This window comes from Elephas maximus, chromosome 19, assembly GCF_024166365.1.
Source record: "Elephas maximus indicus isolate mEleMax1 chromosome 19, mEleMax1 primary haplotype, whole genome shotgun sequence".
In the NCBI taxonomy this organism is placed as follows: domain Eukaryota; kingdom Metazoa; phylum Chordata; class Mammalia; order Proboscidea; family Elephantidae; genus Elephas; species Elephas maximus.
In genome coordinates this window covers 20104903-20129746 of record NC_064837.1, presented here as the reverse complement: position 1 = coordinate 20129746, position 24844 = coordinate 20104903, and the positions used below count along the sequence as shown (strand labels likewise).

The 24844-nt window shown below is 50.4% G+C and overlaps 1 protein-coding gene across 2 annotated transcripts in view; it reads right to left on the bottom strand.

Moving 5' to 3' along the window:
• Positions 1 to 82: 82 nt before the first annotated feature.
• SLC43A2 (solute carrier family 43 member 2) overlaps positions 83 to 24844 on the bottom strand; it is a 43928-nt gene continuing 19166 nt past the window's right edge. For both annotated transcript variants that reach the window (XM_049859954.1, XM_049859953.1), the window contains exons 6-14: positions 17088 to 17180; positions 15448 to 15581; positions 15157 to 15359; positions 14353 to 14499; positions 11413 to 11551; positions 9897 to 10026; positions 7620 to 7693; positions 6249 to 6372; positions 83 to 5516 (exon numbers count right to left, since the gene is read on the bottom strand). In XM_049859954.1, the coding sequence (XP_049715911.1) occupies positions 5355 to 5516; positions 6249 to 6372; positions 7620 to 7693; positions 9897 to 10026; positions 11413 to 11551; positions 14353 to 14499; positions 15157 to 15359; positions 15448 to 15581; positions 17088 to 17180 (1206 nt within the window). In that variant the 3' untranslated portion in view covers positions 83 to 5354. The remainder of the gene's footprint in view (positions 5517 to 6248; positions 6373 to 7619; positions 7694 to 9896; positions 10027 to 11412; positions 11552 to 14352; positions 14500 to 15156; positions 15360 to 15447; positions 15582 to 17087; positions 17181 to 24844) is intronic.

Below are 24844 nucleotides of genomic sequence, written 5' to 3'. Positions count from 1 at the left end.
GGAGCACATTCCAGACAGGTGGCAGGAAATCCAGATAAAGGACAAAAGAGACACAGGAGGCAAGGAGGAAGAAGTTCTTAGTCATTCTCAGCATACATTTATTGAGTGCTTACTGTGTGCCAGGAGGTATGCCAGGTGCAAGAAACAGCAAAGGGGTAGAGAAGAGCCAGGACCAGCTGCAGACTTATCAGCCACACTGGACTGACCCTGGTTATCAGCGACTCACCCGCCTCTATGCACATGCACTCCCTGACATGGCCAGAATACACACACACACACACACCCAGCCAAGCAGTTTCACAAGGAGATGGCATGGAGGTGCTGCTGATGTGGCCGTGACTCAGGACACCCTTGTCTACATACACCTGCCAGAGTACCGGCACATCTACTATCAGAGAAGGTAGGGGTTCTGAGAGGGGTAGGAGTCAGCAGATACGGCCTTCACTTCCTTCTCTACTTGGCCACGAGTCTTTCCTGGTCAGAGCTGCCTAAAGCCGGTATCCTAATGACATGGGTGGTGGTAGGGGTTGTTCCTCGGCCCCTGTGTTATCTGCACGCCACTAGAGTAATAAAAATAATGCTACCACTTGTTAAGTGCCTATCAAGTGTCAGGTATACTACTGTGCAAATGCTTTATGTACATTTTCACTAAGCCTCACAGCCAGGGTATTATTACCTCCATTTTACAGGTGAGGAAACCCAGACTCAAGATTTGCCTAAGGTCACCAAGAGTATCTGGTAGGCAGGGATGGGATTTAAACAGGTATCTGTGTGGCCCTAAAGCCTCTACCTTTTGTTCCTCCCCCAACTTCTTCTTGGGCATGGAGAGATGGAGCCCCACTCTGAAGAGGGTCAGGGGCCGGGAGCTGCCAGTGGCCCTGGCTTAGTCTCTGAGCTCTCCAGGAGGCTAAGAACAACTAACTTCAGAGCTGGACATGTACAGACCAGGGTCACAGCAGAGGCAGGGCTGTGGGAGGTGGGTGGTAGTTTCCGGATGGCAGGGAGAGGCCTGAGCTGTGCAGGCCACCCACGTGGAGGATGCTACACTTTCTCTGTGGCACTTGAGAAGTTCTGTTGTCAGTTCAGGGCTTGGGATGAGTCAAGGCATCGCGGAGGGGGGGAACAGGCTCACATACTGTGCCTGCTCACCACTGGACCCCCTCGCCCCAGGGGAGAGCCTAGTCTGTGGAAAACCCCCCCACTTTGGTGGCCCTGGACTCCTAATCCTCATAATCCCACGGTACATTTGGTGCAAACAGTTAAGCTCTGTGCTATGAACCAAAAGGTTGGCAGTCTGACCTCACCCAGAGGCGCCTCGGAAGAAAGGCCTGGCAGTTTACTTTCAAAAGGTCACAGCCATGAAAACCCTACAGAGGGCACTTCTACTTTGACACACTTGGGGTCACCATGAGTCCAAATCCGCTCAACGGCAACTAGTTTGGTATATTTAGAGAAGATGCACTACCGCACTTGAGTTGGGTCCCAGTAATTTGCAGTGATGAGAAATCTCACTGCCCCCAAGAGTTCATGAAACCCTTCGAAGGGAGGGGTGCTGCTACTTCAGAGCGCCTGAGGCCCCACTCTGCTAAGAGGAGCCCTCACTATAGGATGCCCATGGATTCCCCCCCGACCCCCGCCATCACCCAGCCCTGGCTGCAGATCTGCTCGTATCTCCACAGGCTGACATGTAATGCACCAGAAACTCCACTTCGCTCAATGTGTTTGTGCTACTGTCTGGGACCATCTAGCACCTGTATTGGGTGTTCCCCATTTTCAGTGTCCTTGGGACCTGAGCCAGTGAGATGCCCTCCTCAGTTGGCACAGCCCAGGGCCGTGACAATGGTGGCTTGAGTGGTTCTTTTCACCAGGCTGATCCTAGGTACAAAAGGAGAGGGGAGATGGAGCAAACCAGAAAGGAATCCACAAGGACCAGCAACCACAGCCTTTGAGGATTGGAAGCTTCCCATGTTCAGGCCCTAGCAGCAGGAGCTTCAGGCAAAAGCCCAGAGGGCTTGGGGAAACCAACCACAAAGGAAGCCTAGACCCCAGGGTGGCAGAGAGACTAGAGAGGAAAGCAGCTCCTGGCATGGCCCAGCCCCTTCCTCGCTCTCTGAACCACAAGGCCCAGCATCACTTCCTGCTCCTTTCTCCCCCCTACCCCACTGGCCCCAGCACGGAGGACAAGGGGGAAGATGGGAGGGCTGTGGCGACTTGGTATCCACTCCTTTTGACCAGCTTGTGGTCCCTTGCCCATCCCAGGGCACCAGGAGGGTTGGGATGACTAGGGAATTGGTCCCCAAGGACCAATCAACCTCCAGGGTCAAATAACTAACGAGTAGAGCTCACCCCACTGCCCAGAGGAAGCTCCCCTCCTCAGCCTATTACCACCCTGCTCTGGAAGCCTGATGGCCTTAGCACTGCTTCTCTGAACCAAATGTCCTGGTCTTTAGGCCCAAGCACTCCAGTGACTCAAGACCCACATGTGAGTCCTGGCTCTACCTTGAGGAAGTTACTCCACCTCTTTGGGTCTCAATTTTTCCAACTGTAAAATAGGGACGATAGTATCTCTGTAACTTACGGGTTGTTCTCATGATTCAGTGATAATAATGGAAAAGTATGTAATCCATCCGCTGCACAAAGCCAGGGCAGAATGATTGGTCTCTGACTGGGCTGGGGGAACAGGGGATACCAAACCCATCTGGCTCACCCCAGCCTCTGCACCTACTCCCATTTTCATGCCTCCACTTCCCATGCACTGTTGGCTCTGGACTGTTTTCCACCCTGAATTCTAGTTTCTTGGTGCCTGCTTCTTCCCACAAGGTGCCCACACCCTGCGGGTGGGTGGGAGACAGGCAGCAGCTCCCACTCTGGCTGGGCCCAGGCGCTGCTGGGGACAGCACAGGCTGTGGCTTCGGAACCTCAGCACATCTTCCCAACCGGAAGGGCCCATGCTAATCCCCTAGGTCAGTGTTTCCAAAAATTCACACCTCTTCATCCATGGGTCCTAAACTCTAGGTGCACCAGAAACACTAGGTGGGGCTGAGCAAAATGCAGACTCCATTCCTTCTGGGTCAGAGGCAGGACCCGGAGTCTACCTGTGAAACAAGCACACCAGCAGCTTCCAGCGCAGGTGGTCCTCGGGCTACGCAGGGTAGAGGGTGGCTCTAGATAGGAAACCCCCTCCCCAGCAGCATACCACACTCCTCTTGGAAAGCCACAAATCTCTGCCCTGGGATGCATCACAAGTGCCCACTATAAAGAAACATGTTTGACTTTGACTCAACATTCCCCAAATTTGACTATAAAACTTTTTTTAATTAACCATTAACATCTCACAGAACTAGCCTTCTGAGGAAGTTTGGGATATGTTGATCTAGCTCTTTTTTTGTTGTTTTATAGTGAAGCAGACTGAAGCCTAGGTCAAGTGTGTTAAAGAGGCTCAACTCTTGATGCAGAGCCTGGGTCTTCCTCTTCCTGTTTCAGTTTGCTGTCCCCTCACACCTCCCGCCCCCACCAGAATCCTGCTTCTCTGTTCTAAGTTGGCAGCTTCCTGGGGCCATTGGTAGGTCCCCGTATCAGGGACTCAGGAGGAACCTCCAGGATTGCTGAACAGTGACGGGAAATCTGACAAGAAATGAAAAGGGGTCAAGATTCTTCTGGGTGCCTGGTGTAAGTGGCAGAGGAGGAGGTGGCCCACACTTTTAGGATGTTTGCACAGAGGGTCAGCAAAAATGAGGGAAATCTTCCATGAGATGGATTGACACAATAGCCACAACAATGGACTAAAACATACTAACGATAACGAAGACGGCACAGGACTGAGCAGCACTTTGTTCTGTTACACATTAAGGGCGCCACGACGGGGGCTGACTCCATGGCATCTAACAACAACTCTATTGGGGCAGGTGGGCAGAAGGTGTTTTCCTGGCCTCCAGCCCCTCTCAAGGAGGGGTGGTCATCCAGAAAGACGGGGAGCAACTGGGTACTACTAGGGCTGGTCAGTGGCAGAAAGTCTTGTTCTGCCTTTTTCTTCTCTACCTCAAAATAGGCACAGGAGCCATTAACTGCTACGTTCGAAGGGGCATCCCTTACCAGGAGGAAAATGAATTTATTGCTTTATAAAAAGGAATCTGATAAAACTTAAAAGGAAAACAAACAAACAACTAAAAATCAACCCATCCTTCTCAGTAATCCCAGGAAGTCTCAGACACATTTCTGGCGGGGGCAGTCAAAGGGGATCGTTGGTGAGCCAGGCCACCCAGCAGAGGAAGGGCAGCTGTGGAGCAGCTGGCCAGCAGGGGACACTGTGGCCCTGCAGCTAGGAGGCTTCAGACCTTTTCTAGCCCTGAGCTTGGCTGGCTCCTGGGTTCCGCGTTGGCTCTTGGTCTGTCTGGGAGGATCAGGGCAGACACCCAGAGCCCGCACACCCCCACCAGCATTCCCCTCCAACACACATTTCACACACACACACACACACACATTTCACGTGTACACACACCCCTAGGCCCCTCGCAAATCCACTTTCTCCTCAAGGCTTGGACTTTCAGGTCTGTCAGCCACAGCCTCACTTTCACCCCCACAAAAACAGCTGCGGCTGGGGGTGGGGGGCATACCCTGGTGGTACCCCCTTAATTCTCTTCAGCCTGGATAAAGGGTGACAGCAGAAACTTGCTCCCCCTTTGGCCCTGAAGGAGGAAGTAAGGGAGTGACCCATCAGCTTTGTCCATGGCCCCTGAAGGCTTAGTGTGACCACCTGCCCTCCATGCCCTCCCCAGACTTTAAGCCAGTGGGGCTTCTCCACAGGCCTCTAACGGGAGGATAGGCCACAGGCTGGAATTACAAAGGAGTTAGCACCAACAGGAAGCGGGTCCTTCCTTCCTCAGGCAGCCTGACTGGCCAGGAGAGGAGGCGAGGGGCCAGGCGAGGGGGCTGCAGACAGTGCAAGCCTTTGTCCTCAGGCAGGAGTGATTTGGTGGGTATGCAGCCGAGAGGAGGGGGGCAGGCAGTAGATGGCAGACCCCTCTGCTTTGGCAAGAGGCAGAATCCAGACACTTTGAGGAGAGAGCCTGCCTGCTGGGGGTCCTCCTGGCTCCTCCTGCAAGGCCCCTCGAGGGAAGCAGAACAAAGCTCAAGGCAGCCCCTGTCTCCAGCAGTAGGAAAATGCCCGTCCTGGTCCTCTCCCGCCCTTCCACCGAAGAGCTCTGAGGCAGGACCAGGACCCTGGGAGAGAGCGTGGACTCCAACGTGGTGAAGCAGAGGATCCTAGGGGCGCGTGGGTTCCTCTGCGTGGGGAGGAGGACGTTGCTCAGTCACTGAAGCAAGGGCGGGAGACCACAGTTCTGAGGTGGTGGGTGCTACACGAAAGCTTCCTGGTTAGATGAACCGTTGATCTTGAGGAAAAGTTTGTCATCCTCCCTCTTCTGCCGCAGCTGCCGCTCCAGCTGTCGCCGGTAGCAGATCAGGTAGAGGGGGAGACAGAACCCCAGCATGCTCAGGCCAAGCAGCCCCACATTTACCTGAAGAGGCAGGGTTAAGAGTTGCTGTCACAGGAGGATGGGGACAGAGAGCTGAGCGGTGGGCTGTGGTCTTTTCAGAGCCAGGCTCAAGACCCTCCCTCACATTCACGTTTGGGAAAGGAGAGAAGGTTATGGGAGAGAAAAGGACAAACTGAAACAGGAAGTCTCAATCCGTCTGAGGGCCTGTCATTCCACATTCCAGCCCAAGAGCTCCCAGAGCCATAGTTCTCCACAGGGCCACACAGCGGCCCTCAGGGCCTCGGTCCCCTACCTCAGACTACTGATTTGAATCTTCAGGGCTGGAGACAGGGTTGGGAAAAAGGTCACTGTGCTCAATTAAGAATCCTGGACCCTTAGCAGGAAGGGCCGGGCAGGAATTCTCTTCAGTTTACCCCAAATCAGGGCCAGAGAGGACACTTCTCACCTCCTTTCCTCCAAAAAAAACAAAACCCATTGCCAGTGAGTCGATTTTGACTCATGGTGACCCCGCGAGTTACACAGTAGAACTCCTTAGGGTTTCTTGGCTGTAATCTTTATGGAAGCAGATCACCAGGTCTTTCTTCCATGGCACTGCTGGGTGGGTTCAAACTGCCAACCTTTAAGTTAGCAGCCAATTGTAAACTGCTTACACCGCCCAGGGACCTTCTCATCTCCTACCTTGATACTCTGGAAGCCCCTGAGTGACTTTTCTGCTCTGAGTCAGCCCCATAGCAGCCCCCTGCCCTTTCTTACCCACAGAGGGTCTCCTTGGAGGGGGCCCATCATGGCCAGAAACAGGGGCTGCTGCAGGAGGGCGAAGAGTGCACTGATCAGCGACTGCAGTCCTGTGAGGCTGCCAAACTGGGTGGAAGGATACCTGTGGAGGGCAGTTGAGACCTCGTCACTGCGGTGCCACTTGCAGGCTTCCCAGACACCTCCTCGGCCCCAGTCCAGCCCCAGGCGTGGTGGTACCCCAGGCTGCACATTTGGTGTCAGAGATGGAAGGGGAAGGAGCAGCCCCCCAAAATAATGGGGTGCTGGTCCCTGGATTACTTCCTGCTGAACAGTTCTGCAAAGTGAGGTTCCCTTTAGGGCCATCATGAGCCTGACTTGAGGAAGGCCACACCTAGCCCAGGTGTGCCCTGGGACGATAGGGATCTGGCAGGGCGAGTGGAAAGTGTGGTGCCAGTGGGCGTCTGTGGCTTAGGAAATAGGTCCTGGAGCCGGTTGGAGGCAGGTGGCGCTGCTGTGCCTGCATCCAGGGACATTGCGTAATCACGGAAACTCAGCATCACAGTCCTCAGCCTGGCTCCCTTAGACCCTGCCAGGGCCGCCCGCAACTTCCTTCAGGCCTGGGGGTGGGGCAAGCAGACCTGGAATGACCCGCATGGGACAATGCTGGACGGGGGAGAAAGTTCTAGGCAAAATCTCAGCGAACATCACTCTGCTGCCCAAGAGGCAGGAAGGGATCCCAGAAAGGAATAAGCTGGAATTGGGGTCAGAGAGAGTGGGTGGTGCTTGGATTCCAGTTTGCGGGGCGAGCCCCAGCCTGAGAAGGAGGACCAACTGTAGTCCCTTATGGATATGTGGCCTTGTGGAGAAAGATGCAGGTTTTATTTCAGCCAGGGCCTGAGAAGCCTGCAGGCTCTGGCCAGGAGTAGGCCATTTCAGGCTCTGGGTGAGGACTACTGATCCATTCTGGGCTCAGTTATCTGTGTCACTGCCCTTGCTGAGGGCCAGTGAAACTTAAACATCCAGCTTCAGGCGGCCAGAACCTATCCTTGTCTTTCCCAGGTGAGTAGCCAGGGGAAGCCCGGACTCGGCTGAGCAATAGCCCTGAGGCAGTAATGAGCCACAAAGGGCACTGACCCTGGCTGGGGGACTGACTTCGTGCTAAACGCTGAGGCTCATGGGCACCCAACTCTTGGTTCACCAAACCCACCTCCTGCCAGGTATAGCCGTCCTCTGACACCCAGCAGGAGCCCTGTTACCTGTCCCCTGATGCAAGAAGGTGAAACCCACAGGGCAAGCTGGCCCAGCCTCAGGGATACAGTCCACCACGGACCTCCCTCAAGTCATTCCCTCCATCCTTGTCCACCAGTCCCCTGCAGCTGCCGGACTTACACAGCGGCATACAGGCCCCCGACGGCAGAGTGAATGAATCCGCGCACAACCGTGTGCAAGATGAAGGACAGGATCTGCAGGAGAGAGACAGTGTGAGGGGAAGACCGGGAGGAGGCCTCACCCACCTCCCACCCCACCATTCCTGGGGTCCTGAGCAAAAGGAGCAGTGGTGTGTTGGAACTACTTGTGCCAGCACTCCAGGGCAACTGGTGAAATTTTCAGGAGGTTGATGAGCCAGTGGTCAAGCACAGCCAGTATTAAAAATTACATAAATTTACAATTAAATATTTTTAAAACAAAGGTAGTAAATACTCAAAAGCTGACTCTGACTCATGGTGACCCCATGTGTGTCAGAGCAGAACTGTGCTAATTTTCCAGGCCTTTCTTCTGAGGCACCTCTAGGTAGACTTTAACTGCCAATCTTTCGGCTAACAGCCAAACTCTTAACCATTTGTGCCGCCCAGAGACTCCAGTTATTTTATTATCATCTATGCTTTTGAGTCTATGATATTTGAATGGTGGAAATAGTGTAGAGTGGGGTGTTACTGTGAATCCCTTCCCAACTCCACGTTCAGTGACATCACACCGGTAGCCTGAGATGGGCCATGATGAGAGCATTTACACCGGGGAAATTGGCAAACACTACAAATCAGGGCTGTCCCGCCTCCCAGCAAGAGTTGGTTGTTAGACATAGCACTGAGTAAAAAATCCACTGCCCTCGAGTCAATTCTGACTCATGATGACTCTATAGAACCGAGTAGAACTGCCCTATAGAGTTTCCAAGGAGCGTCCGGTGAATTTGAACTTCCAACTTTTTGATTCGCAGCCATAGCTCTTAACCACCATGCCACCACAGCTTCCAGCACTGAGTAGGAGGCACCAATCATGACATCGGTCTCTGCCTTGTTGACCCAAGGACTGTGCTCAGGGATCTCCCTGCCTGGCCACCCCAGACCTTACTGACAGGTGGCTGTCCTCCCTGTCCCCCTAGGAAAGCTCCACCACTGTCTCTGGGAGGTCTCTCCCAGGAAGGCCACTGTAGGCAGGCTCTGAGAAGCACTCGTTAAGGATTCCTGAGAGGCACAAGGGCTGTCCACTCTGCCGCTGCCCTTTGTTTGCCTTTGATGTCTTTTATACACAGCCCTGCCATCCTGCTCAGCGGCCAGGACCTGTTCCCAGGCATGTGGGCAGTGGAGGGGCAAAGGCTGTTCTCTCTGGTGTTGACAGCAGCTGCACCTGACTGTGCACACATATATTCTCGTGCAGACTGCCCTGCAGATGCTTTGTTTCCTTTTCACAACTCTTCTTTCAAAGAGCACTAAATAAAATGAAAAGTAGATGGCTGTCCCCGCTGAGCACTGATCGAGTGGGCAAGGTGGTCAGGGCAAGGGTCTGCCAGTCTTACAGAAAGGGAAGCCACCCAGAGGCCAGGGAGGGTGCCAAGGATGCAATGACAGTGCTAACTGGAAGTGGTACAAGTCTCCAGTGGTTTACTCTTGTCTGCACACAGTTATCAGCACATACATGTGACCACACCCATGCGTGGTACACACCTGGATATTCAACATACCTAAATACATGGCCACTTGTAAAAAGGGAGGGATCTTTCATTCCTTTTGGACCTGGCCTGAGATACCATCTGGACTTGGGCTATAGCCATCTGGAAGTAATGCCATCTCCTGTGTCCCTTCAAGTTCATAAACTTAGGGATTGGGGCTATACCTATTGTTAGAATTTGAAGTCTTATGCAAAGAAGTAAGCTCCTGATCCCAGATGGCAAGCAATCACAGTCCTCAGCACTCTGCACATGTGGGGACCCATCAGACACTCTTGTGCCAGGGGAGCAGATGTTCCCATTAACACCATAGACTGGCCAGACCTCTGGGGACATCAGATCCCAGCTGTTGGAGGAAATACAAAACAAATAGCTACACATCTACCCTACATGGTTTCAGGAAATGACACGGTAGTGATCGTCGTCATATGTCAGATGCCCCAAAGACCAAGAAGAACCACATACCTTCCTAGAGAAGAGTTCTTTTGCAAAAGACAATCTTATTTTATTACAGCTCGCCCCAGTATGGAGCACAGAGCCTGGTGGGTAACAGGCTCTTTGTACACAACAGCTCGCTGACTGGTTGGTTGAATAAATGAACGAGAAGTCATCATTTGGTTTGTTGATGGCTCCCATGATGTATCATGCCCCTTTTAGTCTCTAAACAACATCCCTTCTTGTCATTCCACGCCTACCTGGCCTCTCCCTCTCCCCATACCCACCTGTAGAGGTAAGTTGGGAATGAGGCAGGTCACTCCAAAGCCCACGAGCAGTAGGTTGGTGAAGGCGAAGGCCCGCATCGCATTGGTAATCTTCTGGATCTGCCGGTCCCGCCTCTTCTTCTTCTCGCCTCTGTGGAGACATGAAGCAGAGACACAGGAGCTGGGGGTTCCCTGGAGGGTGGGCTCTCCCAAGGAGTTAGGGAGTCACAAGATGTGAACCAAAGCAAGACTGCAGATGCCACCCAAGCCCACTTAGGGGCTGTGTTGGGACTAGACCAGCATTAGAGATACTCCCATTCCTCCCTCTCGATTTAGCACTAAATGAGGACCTCAGTGGAGGGGTCTCAGATATTGGAAGATGATCACCAACATGCTGCATTGCCTTCAGTGCAAACTGAGCTCAAATAACAGGGAGGGGTAGGGAGAGTGTGCCCAAGATCTGATGTGGCAAAGCCTCACTTTTACCATTGGCTTCAACTTCACCAAACCTTGCACGGAGCCAAGCCAACAATAGGCTGTCTAAGGAAATGAGTGGATTTCCCCTTAGGGGGCAGGAAGGGGTGAAGGAGAAACAAATTTGCAGCAGATGGAACTGGAATGGGCACAAATAACCTCTTGGCTATGGGGCCTGACCTAGATAACAGAGCATTCTCTATACAGTTAATTATTTCCTTGTTAACTCACTATTACCAATTCCAGTCTCGCCACCCACACAGATCCCCTGTGGACAACTGGATGACATGGAGAATGTTCTTGCATCTCCAAGAACGAATGCCAAGTGCTTGGAGAAGTGCTGGGTGGCCAGGCCCACCACTTCCTCTGTGACCTCAGGAAAGCTCCTTAAATTCCTACCTTCAGTTCCCTCATCTGTAAAATGGGTATAACACTAGTAAACACCTCATAGGGTGTATAGAGATATTGTACTTTAAGCGCTTGGCACAGGGCCTGATACAATAAACAGCAGCTTATTATCTTAAGGTGGAGTCACAAAAAACAGCATTTAACTCATCCTCTGATTTTAGAGCCCAGCCCTTACATAAGACGGGGCATTTAATCCTCAGGACCTCATTTAATCCTCAGAATCATGAACAAATCTATGAACACATAGTAAGGTTACTGCAACTTACTATTCAAACCAAGTGGCGTAACGGGACACTTTAAAATCATCATCTACCCAGTGCGCCACTCATGCTACGAGTCTGAGGGTTGACTTAAAGGCAGAATGGTCTGATGCCCGGTCATCTGCACACGGACTTTCCTCTTGTGCCCCACTCCCTCTAGTTCTGTACTTCCCAAGCTTTAGCATGCAAAAGAATTTCCATAAGAAAATTCTAAAACATACACTGAGCTGAACAAATGAGTATTTGAAAAGACTTCTGAGAGTAAGAGCATACTCCTTTCTTGCTCCTCCCACTGACTACACCTGACCTATTACCCTGTCCCTGCTTAACATGTGGCTGCGTGGTCTTATTCCTCTAGGGGCTGGGAGCCAGAGACATGGGCCCAGCCTACGCACTGGCTGGTGTCTTTCTCCTCAGGCTCCTCAGAGGCATCGTCACAGTCCTTCAGCCTCCAGTCCATGATGTAGCCAATGACAGGGGCCGTCAGCAGGCAGAGCAGCTGGAGCACGCCAAAGATGGAGGTATAGAGACTGACTGGGGAGGAAAACAGGCAGTGTCAGGAGAGGGCCCTTGGCAGAGGACCTGGAAAGGGGCCGCTTGCTATTCAACGCCCATCTGGGGTCTGACCCAGATTCCCTTTGTCACTGCAAGGTTTAAGGGGGAACTCTGGACACCTTAACCTCTGAAGTCAAGGCCAGAGCAAGAGGCAGGTCACCTTATTCTCTGCTCCCAATCCCCTGCTGGTTTCCAAGAAATAGCAAATGAAATCCAGTATGTCACAATGTCCTCTTCAAAAGCTCCAGGAAGTCACTGTGACTTGGAAACCACAAAATTACGAATGTATGATTCAGGCTTTGTATGCGACCGGACATTGGTTTGCTGCCTCTAGAAATATCCCAGGAAGGCACCACTCACAGGGGCTCTGACGTAAGGGCTTCAATCTTCACAGGGCCTTAAAATGATGGGATTTTTTGGGCAAATAAATAGAAGCTGAAAGCTGATGGCCCCTCCCCCACCCCACAATTCTGGCCAAGAGGGATGTATGGAGTCCAAGGCGAGGTGGTTCTTGGTAGAACAGGGGCTGCCTGGGAGGGGAGGGGATGTTGCCATGTTCACTGACAATCCCCCTCCCCAGCTTACCCGTGGCCATCACTGCACCAAGAAAGCAATGGTGAAAAGGCAGAAAGGAGAGAGGTTAGCAGCAGAAATCTCAGAAGCTGTTACAGATTGCTGGTGAGTAGAGGCAGGCTAGCCCAGCACAGATTCCATTTCCCGTGAAGACCTGATGCTCAGGGAGCTCAGGGGAAGCTGAGTGTGAGCCAGCCTTCTGGGAGCAGAGGCGGGAGAAGGCCCAGCACGGGCACCTGCTGACGTACCCTGTCTGCTGGTGCCCGTCATGTGCAGCTGGTGCCTCATCACAGGCACTTAGTAAATCAGGCCAGGGACGTGATGAGGAAGTGGCGTGCATGAGGAAGTCTGGGAGAATCAGATCCCCTCACACCATGCCTGCCCCGGGCCACTGCTCTGTCAGGCCCACTTCTTTCTGCACACACAAGGAGGCAGAGGTGGAAGAATCCACCCCAGACACCCAGCCAAGGCATCTGACACCATGGTCTCCTGTCCAGAGCTGGTCCCATCTCCCTTTGTGCACCCCGCTGCCCCCATCCTGAAGCAGCACCTCTAGGCACAGCTGGCTGTGGTACTGGTACAACCGTGTGCAAGAGCAGGATGGGAAAAACCAACGTCCTGTCACCACAGACCAAATTTCCTGGCCCAGCTTCCTCTCCTTGAAACCGACTTTTCGAATGTGGGAAACAGCTGGAAAAATTTCTCCTAGGCATCAGAATTTCTCAGATTAGTCCAGTAAGGACCACTTCCCTTTCTCTGCTCATCCAGGGTAATGACCTCTCTGGCCCTGAGTGTTTATACAAAGAGGGACCTTAGACATGATAGGGAGTCCCTGGGTGGTGTGAACATTTAACCCGCTGGGCTGCTAACCAAAAAGTTGGAGGTTCGATTTACCCAGAGGTGCCTCAGAAGAAAGGCCTGGCAATCTACTGCTGAAAAATCAGTTCTCTTCTGACCCGCATGGGGTCGCCCTGAGTGGGGCTGACTCAAGGGCAACTGGTTTGGTTAGATAAGACAGCTCAGTTTTCCCCGAATGTGTTGCACAGATTGTAACAGGCATTACGTAAAAAAAAGGTTCCCAGTGACAGAATTTGGGGGAAACGTGTACTAAACCAGTTTAAATCGATTATTTTTTTTCTGTAGGGCTCCTTCCGGCCTTTAGTATGTTAATGATCACTACAGATTTTCACAAGGGTGCCCAGATAATCAGTTTTCTCCACCTACAGATCTCTATGCCCATAGTAGAGCCCCCGTTTAGCTTAGGGCCCCCGTTTAGCTGGCTCCTCAGGCTATCTTTTCCTTTTGTTGAAGCCGTAATTCTTGTCCTTTAAAGGCTGATATTTGATTTCCTTACACTGCCTAAGCTATCTCCCCCAAGTAAAAAAAAAAAAAAAATACAATGAAACCAACAAAAAGGTTAGCAGCCAGGGAGACTGCCAGCAAAAAGGATTTACCAAACGTGTTTGTCCCTCCAGGATGACTAATGCTGACTCAGCTCAGGCCCTGAGGAAGTACAGACTTTTCTTTGTAGAATCAAAACCTCTAATCAGCTGAAGACCTTCTCTGCTGTTTTGAAAAAGTGGCATGTGGGTTATCAGTTCTGTTTACCAGAGTTAACAAGCCTCAACTGGATTCCACACACCGGGAAGCCTCGCCTTGTTTCCCGGTCAGGGCACAGGTCTCCCCTCCCCCCGCTCTGCCCCCGTGCTTGCTGTGTAACTGCCCCAAAGCCTCCAGCCCACAGACTTTCCTCCCCTCCAGGCCCAGCATCACCCCATGTCAGCCCTGTGGTTTTCCAGAGTTGTTCTCCATGTTTGGGTTTGATTTGTTGTCTTTCAACAAGCACTAAGGTGGAGTACACTGTTCTGTGCAACATTTTCACTTACAAACACACCCGTCAAGCCTCCCCTTCGGGCACTGAAAAAAGTGTCCCCCACCCCACCCCCAACACATGCAGTTATTTTAGTCCTCCCCTATCTCCTAAACCGGCAAACCCTGACTGAGGACATGAAAGAACAGCTCGGGCTGGCTCTGATGAAATGGCTCTGACATGCACACAGGCCCTGGGGATTCTGCCGTCCAGCCCAGTCTAATGTGCCCCAGACGCTGGCCAGCAGGCTTGACCTCAGGCAGACGAGAGTGACCGACGGAGACTCAGGGGCCACCCTCCCATGGGGCTGTGCACAGAGGCCCAGGGGGCCACCTACCTATGTCCTGGTCGCCGCTGACCAAGAACTTGAGGATGTTGTTCATGGCTCCCATGTAGAAGATGAGCCGCAGCTGGGTGACACACATGGTGACCAGGCTGAGCAGCAGGATGGGGCTGAACACGCTGTGCATGAATGAGGGGGCCGCTGTGGGGAGAAGGCCACAGACACTCAGGGAGAATGGCGGCCAGTACCTCTGGGGCCCACAGCCCACCGACCGTCCGGGGCCGGGGCACATGGGGCAGAGATGACCAATCTGCTGACCAGATCACCCAATGCTGGATGCAACGGGAAGGGGTGATGTAACTTGAGGACCAGCCCAGCTGAGCTTAACACCATGCGGGTTCTGAAGCTGGGTCTCCCGGTTGTGTGCAATTGTTGTTGTTGCTGTGGAGACTGAAGGTGACCCCATGTATGCAGAGTGGAACTGCTCCATAGGGTTGTCAAGGCTGTGACCTTTTTAGAAGCAGTGATTGCTAGACCTGTCTTCTGAGGATGGGTTTGAACTGCCAACCTTTCAGCTGGTAGTAGAGCACTTAACTGTTTGCACCACCAGGGTGTGAAATTAGAGTTAGGCAAATCCCTCAGCCTCTGTAAGCCTCAGTGTGCTCATCTGTAAAGCAGGGTGGGTCGTGCCACCTCCTTGTTTGGGATAAAGAGGGGATGAAGTGAGATGGAACCCACAAAGTCCTCAGCCTTTTCTAGGTCTGGGGTGGCTGCGCCTTCCTACCCCCGGGTGTGGGTGCAGACAGCCCTGTGGATGTCGTGGGCAGTCCTGGGAGGCAAGGGGGGAGTGGCAGGTACCTGCAGCATCTGGGTGGCACTTCACCTCCAGGTCGACGGTGGACAGGCACAGCTTGTGGCCCTCCTGCAGCGCTGCCTGCTCCTTGGCGCTCCTCATGGAGCTGCCCACACTCAGGCGGCGCCCCACCGTGGTCACCTGCTTGTAGAACTGCTTCCCTGTGATCTTGTGGTCAAAGCCCAGCCAACTGAACTTGATCTTCACCCTGGAGGCCATGGGAGAGTACCTGTCAGTGTTGCCAGGGACCCTAGCTGGGGCAGGTATGGGGGGCAGAGAGAAACACGCCCACTTACGAGTAGTCCATGTCCTCTGGCCCCGGGAAGGGCTCCAGAGGCCAGTTAAAGAAGCAGTTGAGGAAAACCAGCCCGGAGCAGCCGGCCCAGACCACGAGGATGACGATGAAGGAGACACCAAAGTCATAGATGACCTGACAGGCATAATGAGGGGGTGCAGAATTAGAAGAGGGGAGAAAGAGCTGGTGCCAGAGGAGGAAGAAGCCCCCTCTGACGCTCTGGCAGGAGCATGCGGATTTGGAGTAGGAGCTGGGGTGAAGGCCTGTGAGGTGTTTGCTTTACCCTGACTCTATCAGGGGATGCACAGGAGGCCCGGCCCTGCCTGCCGGGGCCTTCGGACATCAGATACCCGGCCTCCAATAATCCCAGCTAGCCCCTACTTGCTAGTTATCTGGCCCTGGCATGTTATTAACCCCCATGCATCTAGGTGGGATCCAATGTCACGTCCTCTGGGAGGCCTTCCCTATCCACCCCCATTGCCGTCACATCACCCTGTTCCACTGAGTGGAAGTGAATAGCCCTGGCTGAGCCTTTTGTGGTTTTATTCATTGACTTCTCTATTGCTAGTTCAGCTCCCTGAGAACAGGAGCCTTGCTAGCCTCGTCCACTGACGTTTCTCCAGTGCCTAGAAGAGTATCTATGGTTGGTTCACCAAAAAAAAAAAAAAAAAAAGCCTCAGGGAATGGACAAATGACAAATGGATGTGTCTCACTTTGCTCCTCTGTGAAATGGGTGTGACAAGGGCATGTATCCTCATGGGGGCATGGTGGGGTTAACAGTGTAATCCTGGCAGAAGGTGTTGGCTGTTACTGGCACCAGTGCCATTTCTTTCCAGCACCCAAACAAGGGTCCCCAAAATACTAGCAGAAGCTGCCCAGCTCCCCAGAGATCAGACCCACAGACACTGAGAGGAGAAGGGACTTGTAGATACCTGCATGCTCGAGGATGCTGGCCCCAGGCCTTCCTTAATTCCCAGGTGGCCAGCCAGCATCTGTGGCTCTCTTCCTCTATGGCATCCTCCCCCCATACCTCAGGAAGGGTTTTCACTTGGTGCTGGTGCCAGAGGAGGGAGAAGCCCCTTCGGACGCTCTGGCACGAGCATGTGAATTTGGAGTAGGAGCGGGGCCTGAAGTACCACGAGGTGTTTGCTTCATCCTGACCCTGCGTGACTTCTACAGGCTCAGGATCCTGTCTGGGAGGGAAACAGCTGAACCAACTTGGCAGAGAGCTGCACTTTGGCGAATGGGGAGCAACAGCCCAACAACAACAGGGCTGGGGGCAGGGAGACTGGAGTTGGACTCAGGACCTGGATGAACTCACCCACTACTTCTCCCTACCCCAACCCAGAAATGCAAAGGCACCCCGTGTAACACCCTGCAGTGATACGCTTGAATTTTCTGACAGCTACAGTTTTAGTTTTCTTACTCCTGTGGCTCCCAGGTGCATCCCGCCCAGGTGGGGGTGGGGGTGGGGGTGGGGGTGGGGGTGGGGTGGGGGTGGGGGTGGGGGTGAGGAGGGGACAGCTCAAACGCCCACAAAGACTTCTCTCTTCAGAAGAGGTTGAAGGAGCCTCGGGGGAGGCCCCATGCAGATACTGGTATCAAAGGAATGTGTAGGAAACCTGCTGGCCACACCCTTACCTTAATTCCTGGGAAGGTGACTGCTGAGGAGGCATAGGACCCAATCATCAAGGCAATAAGTGTGGACCGAAGGTCACCAAACATGTTGGGCAGCTGAAAGACAAGAAACAAGGGGAACTTAAGCAAGGCGGGGAGAGGCTGAGAGAATGGACAAGGCAAAGCTGAGGGAGGAGGGGAAGGGAAAATCAAGGGACAATCAAGGGACTGCCAGGCCTCATTGTCTACCTGTGTGATTCATAGAGAGATTAGCCCATGGGTGATTACAGCTCACTGAAAGTTCTCCTTCCTGGACTGAGACTGTGAGGGAAGGGGAGCGAGCAGAGCAATGCAGAAATCAGACTCCAAAAGTAGAGACAGGGTTGTCTGGCTTCCTGGCTGGCAAGTGTCCCTCCCCTCCCCCATCCCTGGCATAGGTCGGAGCCCTCCTATATTTCCAGGGTTACCCTGAGATCCCAGGGAGCAAAATTTGTGGGCTTCAGGAACCCCTCAAAGGGAACAAGCCTGCTAAGAATCTATTTGGGGATAAAAGCATCATTTTAAAAATAAAAATATCAGCTCCCTAGAAAGATCAGATGTCAGCAAAAGCTGCTTTGGGTTTTGAGAGAGTAGGTTTCTGGAGGGTGCCAATCAGAATTCTACAGTTGCCTCAGGGCTGACAAAGGAGAGGGCCTAGAATTCCCCTTTTTGGATCTCTAAGTTCAAGTGGGGAATTCTCTTTCCACCATTAGAGTTTTGTCCTAAAGATCAGCATCTGACAAGTCCAATGGGGCCACTCTCACATCTCCCATCAGCGCAGGCTGGGTGCAGAACAAGAGAGGGCCCATCCAAACATGGCCTCATGGCTGAAACCCTCAGCAATTCCACACAAATCCAGACACGGTAAAATATTACAACACATTCGTACATTCAAAACAACGTGGAGCAAAGTACATCCCCCAAACAACCAGCCATAGCTCCTCTTCTCTAACATCAAGAGAGATTACACCGCATGTGTGAAGGTTCCCATCCACATCCGCCATGTCCCTGACATTGAGGCTCGCTCTCTGGATAGGGATGCTAACAACCTGCTTCACTGAATTCAGGCTGTTTATGTGTTTTTGTTTTTGTTTTTTTTTATGTGGACCTAATCTTAGGTTCCCCTCCCCCATGTGTCTTTCATCTCTTCTCTGTTTTATCAAACAGGTAACAAGTGCTGGCTGCCTGCAAGCAAATCCAGTGTTGCTGAAGGAGGCAGCATAGATAGCTAACAAGGATCTAGCAGTGTGCCAAGTTTTAATTTAGGTACATACATGCCCCTCACCATCTATGCCTGTTTTACTCACAGTTCAAACTGAGTAAGGAACATCAAAAAAAAAAAAAATTTGTGCTTCAAAGGACATCTTCAAGGAAGTGAAATGATACTGTACAGAATGGAAGAAAACTTTTGTAAATCATGTATCTGATAATGGCCTTGTATCTAGGATATAGAAAGAACTCCTATGAGACTCAATAATAAAAATACAAATAACCAAATTCTAAAAATGGCCAAAGGATCTGGACAGTTCTTCCAAAGAAGATATACAAGTGGCTAAAATAAAGCACGTGAGAAGATGCCCGACATCATTAGTCTTTAAAGAAATGCAAATCAAAACCACAGTGAGATACCACATCACACCCACTAGGTGTGTCAGATAACAAACATTGGAGGTGGAAAAACTAGAGCCTTTATACACTACTGGTCCCATAATCCATTGCCATTGAGTCGATTCCAACTCATAGGGACCCTACAGGTTAGAGTAGAACTGCCCCATAGAGCCTCCAAGGAGCTCCTGGTGGATTCAAACTGCTAACCTTTTGGTTAGCAGCTGTAGCTCTTAACCGCTAATCCACCAGAGTTTCCACACTGCAGGTAGGGATATCAAATGGTGCAGCCACTTTGTAAACAGTTCTCAAACGGTTAAACATAGAGTTACCATGTGACCCAGCAATTTTACTCCTAGGTATATATCCAAGAGAAATGAAAACATATGTCTACACAAAAACATGTACACAAATGTTTATAGCAGCCTACTTCATAATAGCTAAAAAGTGGACACAACTTCACATCCATCAACTGATGAATGGATAAACAAAATGTGATATAACTATCCAAAAACCAAAAAAATTACGGCCGTCGAGTCAATTCTGACTCATAGTGACCCTGAGGGACAGAGTAGAACTGCCCCATTGGGTTTCCAAGGAGCACCTGGTGGATTCGAATTGCAGACCTTTTGGTTAGCAGCTGTAGCTCTTAACTGCTGCCCCCCTCCCCAGAAAAAAACACAAACCCATTGTCGATTCCAACTCAAAGGATCCTATAGGACAGAGCAGAATTGCCCTATAGGATCTCCAAGGCTATAAATCTTTATGGAAGCAGACTGCTACATCTTTCTGCCTCAGAGCCGCTGGTAGGTTCAAACCACTGACCTTTCAGTTAGCGGCCAATTGCTTAACCACTGTACCACCAGGGCTACGGTATAATCATACAATGGAATATTATTCAGTTATAAAAGAAACGAAGCCCTGATACATGCTACAATATGTATGCACTTTGAAAACATTATGCTAAGCCAGATACAAAAGACCACATATTATATGATTCCATTTACATGCAATGCCCAGAATAGGCAAGTCCATAGAGACCGCAAGTAGATTAGTGGTTGCCTAAGGCTGCCAGGGGGAAGTTGGAGGTAAACGGGCAGTGACTGCAATGGATACAGGGGTTTCTTTTGAGGGTGATGAGATTGATTGTAATGATGGTTGTTTAGCTCCTTGAACATACTAAAAACCAATGAATTGCATACTATTAGGTGAGTTGTATGGTACATAAATTATATCTCAATAAAGCTGTTATAAAAAAACTAGTAAGGGACTTAAGATGTTTTGAGAGCCTAGGATTGAAAAGAAACATGAACAAACCTACAGTGTTTGGCTAATTTTATGGCGTAACGCTGGTGTGGCAGAAACCCTGGTGGCATACTGGTTAAGAGCTATGGCTGCTAACCAAAAGGTCAGCAGTTCGAATCCACCACGCACTCCCTGAAAACCCTATGGGGCAGTTCTACTCTGTCCTATAGGGTCATTATGAGTCGGAATCGACTCAATGGCAATGGGTTTGGTTTGGTTTGGCTGCTGTGGCTGGTCAGGCTCCCCAGAGAACTTTCACCACACAAAGATCTCTTGTCCAAGCCCCCAGGAGTAGGCCTCTGACCTTCCAGGCTTCTTGAGAGGGGCAGAAGGGGAGAAGGTGCATTCACCCCAGTAGGAAATAGAGGAAATGGGATGTGCTCATGTGTGCCCAGCACAGCCAGATGAACACTAAAGGTGCCCCAATGTTGCTCTCTGCATACCTGCCTCCCAGGTATGCTGCAGTTCAGACGACATGGCCTTAGTTCCCAAACCTGCACATTGGGCCACCTCCATGCTGCTTACTCCAGCAAGGCAGCCTTGCAGGGGAGGAATCTCTGGGCCCATAACCACCCAAAGGAGAATCCAAAGATTAACTCTGCTTATGTGGAAGGAGGGACCAGTTCCTGCCTGGGATGCAACTCCAGTCAGGGCAGGTGAAGGAAGAAAATGACCAAAGTGGGCTTAGAAACCAACCAGAAGAACAGATGGAAGCCAATAGAGCCCGGTGTAGAAAAAGCCACTTTGTGCAGACTTCAGCCAGGGAAACCCTTTTGTTGCTGCAAAACTGGGTAGGCCTATGGACACAATGAACGGTCTCAAACTTTTCAACAGGGCTAGGGGATGCTCCAGAAAAGCAAACGGCTTGCTAGGTAATCCTAACCCAGGCTAGAGGCCAACAGGACAACAGGGTCTTGGGGCTAGCACCCAACCCTGCCCTGATCTTCTGGAGTCTTCTCCCAGCACAAGATTCAGGACAGGGAAGAACAGGAACCTCAGAGAAGAGCTGACTTTCCATCTGCCCACGGGTGAGGCCCTAATGCCTGGACAATTGCAGCCTTCCAGTTGTCCTCCTTGCTATCTTGCCTCTTTCTGCCTTGGGCATTCCTTACCAACACCAACAAAATTCTTCTTCCTAACATGTTATTTTGGTAAGCAGGGCCATTCCTAGGGAAGGACAGAGTCCAAGGGCAAACCATACCATACACCCCCTACATTTTTCCAATTATGCTTTCTTTTTTTCCTGATTAGAAAAGCAATGTATCTTCATTGCAAAATATTTCAAACAAAGTATACATTATAAAAGAATGAAATAAAAACCACCCTGAGTCTTAAATGCTAACAAGTGGCCATCTAAGATGCATCAATTGGTCTCAACCCACCTGGATCAAAGAAGAATGAAGAACACCAAGGTCATAAGATAATTATGGGCCCAAGAGACAGAAAGGGCCACATGAACTAGAGACTTATATTATTCTGAGACCAGAAGAACTAGATGGTGCCCGGCCACAACCGATGACTGCCCTGGCAGGGAGCACAACAGAGAACCCCTGAGGGTGCAGGAGATCAGTGGGATGCAGACCCCAAATTCTCATAAAAAGACCAGACTTAATGGTCTGACTAAGACTAGAAGAATCCTGGCAGTCATGGTCCCCAAACCTGTTGGCCCAGGATAGGAATCATTCCTGAAGACAACTCATCAGACATGGACTGGACAATGGGTTGGAGAGAGATGCTGATGAGGAGTGAGCTACTTGTATCAGGTGGACACTTGAGACTGTATTGGCATCTCCTGTCTGGAGGGGAGATGGGAGGGTAGAGAGGGTTAGAAACTGGCAAAACAGTCACGAAAGAAAAGACTGGAAGGGCTGACTCATTAGGGGGAGAGCAAGTGGGAGTATGTAGTAAGGTGTATATAAGTTTATATGTGAGAGACTGACTTGATTTGTAAACTTTCACTTAAAGCACAATAAAAATTATTTTTAAAAAAACCACCCTGAGATAACCAGGTTTCCCTTTAGTTTTTTTCCTATAAATCCACCAGTTGCAGCCGAGTGGATTCTGACTTATGGTGACCCCATGTGTGTCAAACACCTATAATTAGTAATAAAGGCGGCACAACTTGAAGCCTGTAATCCATGTCACTGAATTGTACACGTGGGAATTGTTGAATTGGTGAAGGTTTTGCTGTGTATATTTTCACCACTATCAAAAAAAAATTCTGTAACTTTTTTAACATAACTGGAACCATACGATCCATTTGTTTTATAAACGTTTTCGTTTTTTTTTATATTAAAAATGTTTTCTAATTTCATTTAGTATTCTTCTCCAACATAATTTGTAATGACTGCCTAGTATCTTCTTATCTGGATGGTTTACGATGCTGGACATTAAGTCCTTTTTAATTCTTATTGTAAATAATATTTCAATAAACATTTTTAAGGATAAGTATATGAGCACATAGCTAATATTTCAAGATAAAGTCCCAAAAGTAGGATAATTAGGCAAAAAGACAATCACATTTTTAAAGTTTTGTGATACTTTGTGCCAAACTGTCTTCCAGAAAAATTACACCACTTGATGCTCCCACCAGCAGCACAGTGTCCATTTCACCATAACCACTCCAACACTGTGCATTATTATTATTTTTAACATTTGCCACTTCACCAATAGGTAAAAATTATACTTCCCTGTTCTTTTAAACTCCATTTCTTTGTGTATATGGATTAAGCAAATCAATGACTGATATTTGCTTCAAAGTAATCTGGTGATAGAAGGAGGTAGCAATTAAATAAGATTGGCTGTAAGCTGATTACATTGGGCAAATCTGCTGCAAAGGACCTCTTTAAAGTGTTGAAAAGCAAAGATGTCACCTTGAAGACTAAGGTGCGCCTGACCCAATCCATGGTATTTTCAATTGCATCATATGCACGTGAAGGCTGGACAATGAATAAGGAAGACCAAAGAACTGACACCTTTGAATTGTGGTGCTGGCAAAGAATATTGAATATACCGTGGACCGCCAAAAGAATGAACAAATCTGTCTTGGAAGAGGCACAACAATAATACTTCTTAGAAGCAAGGATGGCGGGACTGTGTCTTACATACTTTGGAAATGTTGTCAAGAGGGATCAGCCCCTGGAGGAGGACGTCACGCTTGGTAAAGTAGAGGGCCAGCGAAAAAGAGGAGGCCCCTCAACGAGGTGGACTGACACAGTGGCTGCAACAATGGACTCAAACATAGCAAGGATTGTAAGGATGGCGCAGGACCGGGCAGTGTTTTGTTCTATGGTACACAGGGTCACTGTGAGTTGGAACCGACTCGACGGCACCTAACAACAACAACATGAGTTGGTAGCTGCTGAAGCTACAAGATGGGTACGTGCGGTTTATTATCATATTTTAACACCATGTATATTTAAAATTTTCCATGACTAAAAAAAGAAACAGAAAAAAAGTACACTTATTTGACTACTAATGACTTTGAACATTTTTCTATAATTTTTTTACAACTAGTTATTTATATTCTTCATTTGTCATTCTTTTCTCTGGGGATGCTAATTTTTTAATATTGATTTTATAAAGATACTTTATATATTAAAGACATTCACAGTTTGTACATATACTGCAAGCATGTTTTCCTAGTTTGCCATTTACCCTCGCCTTAGCTCATGGTGTTGCTTGGCCAACACAAGTTTTTAAATAGGTAGTCAAAACTGTGTTTCAGCTTTTAGGGATTACGGAGGACTAGTATTTATGTCTGATGAAATCTTTCTGAAAAGAACACCAAAGATGACCTTGAACAATGAAACCCAAAGCATAAACATCCTGGCAATAGTCAATGCATGGTCACACACAAGAATAGCAGGCACTGGAGAAGAGAAGGTTTCCCTGTGGACACTAATTATTTTTCAAACATTAACACTAACTGTGTTTTATCCTTTAAGCTGCTTCTTTCTGTCCGTCTCAAAGCTGCCATGCCTGCCAAAGACCATTTCCCCCGTTTGCTGTGCCCAGGGGCAGCCTGATCTGGAGATTTTCCTTATTAGTAACTGATGATACCAAGCCAAACCAAACCCACTGCTGCTGAGTTGATTCCGACTGGTTGGATTCAAAAAGGTCAAGCCGAAGTGCAGAGCCATCAGGCCACACTGCCTCTCGGAAACCTCCCACGGCCCCTGTCTGACACATTCAGCTTGGGCCCCAAGGCCATTACCAGAACTTCTCACGCCTCTAATGTGTTCCTTGGTGAGCATCCTGTCTACTCCCGACAGGAAACCTCTCACATCCACATCACTTCGGAAGCTCCTTTTAGACCCATTCCAGATCCCCTCTCTTGGCCTCCCCTGGCTGACTCCCCATGGTCCAGGGCCACACCATCAGTGGACTTGCATCTGCCTGCGGGCCCTCCTCTGTTCCAGCCTAGGTCTGAGTCTCCTCCTCACTGGATGTCCCCCCCCCGCTCTCTCTCTCGCTCCTCCTGCACAGCTCAGCTCCTCAGAGACCACGGCGATGGACAGGTGACTGGCTGCTCAGCAGAGTGCCCTCGTGAGGGCCTCAAGGGCCTATTGGCAAGGGAAGAACCAGCCCTGCTGCAAAGTATAAAGCCAGGGCAGTGCAGCCCTGGGGACACGCTCAGCAGAGGCTATTTGCTGCTTCTGGACTCACAGCTGCACTCAGAGCTGGGGAGCACAACCCCTCGCCACCCTGGGCTCTGGGGTGCTTCCCACAGCCACCACACCACTCCCTCTGTGAGGGCTGAGGCTGGAGTGGGCCTGGCTGGGCAAAGCCTGCTGCTCCCTTGTCCTGGGCTGCTCTGCTCCTCTCGGCCC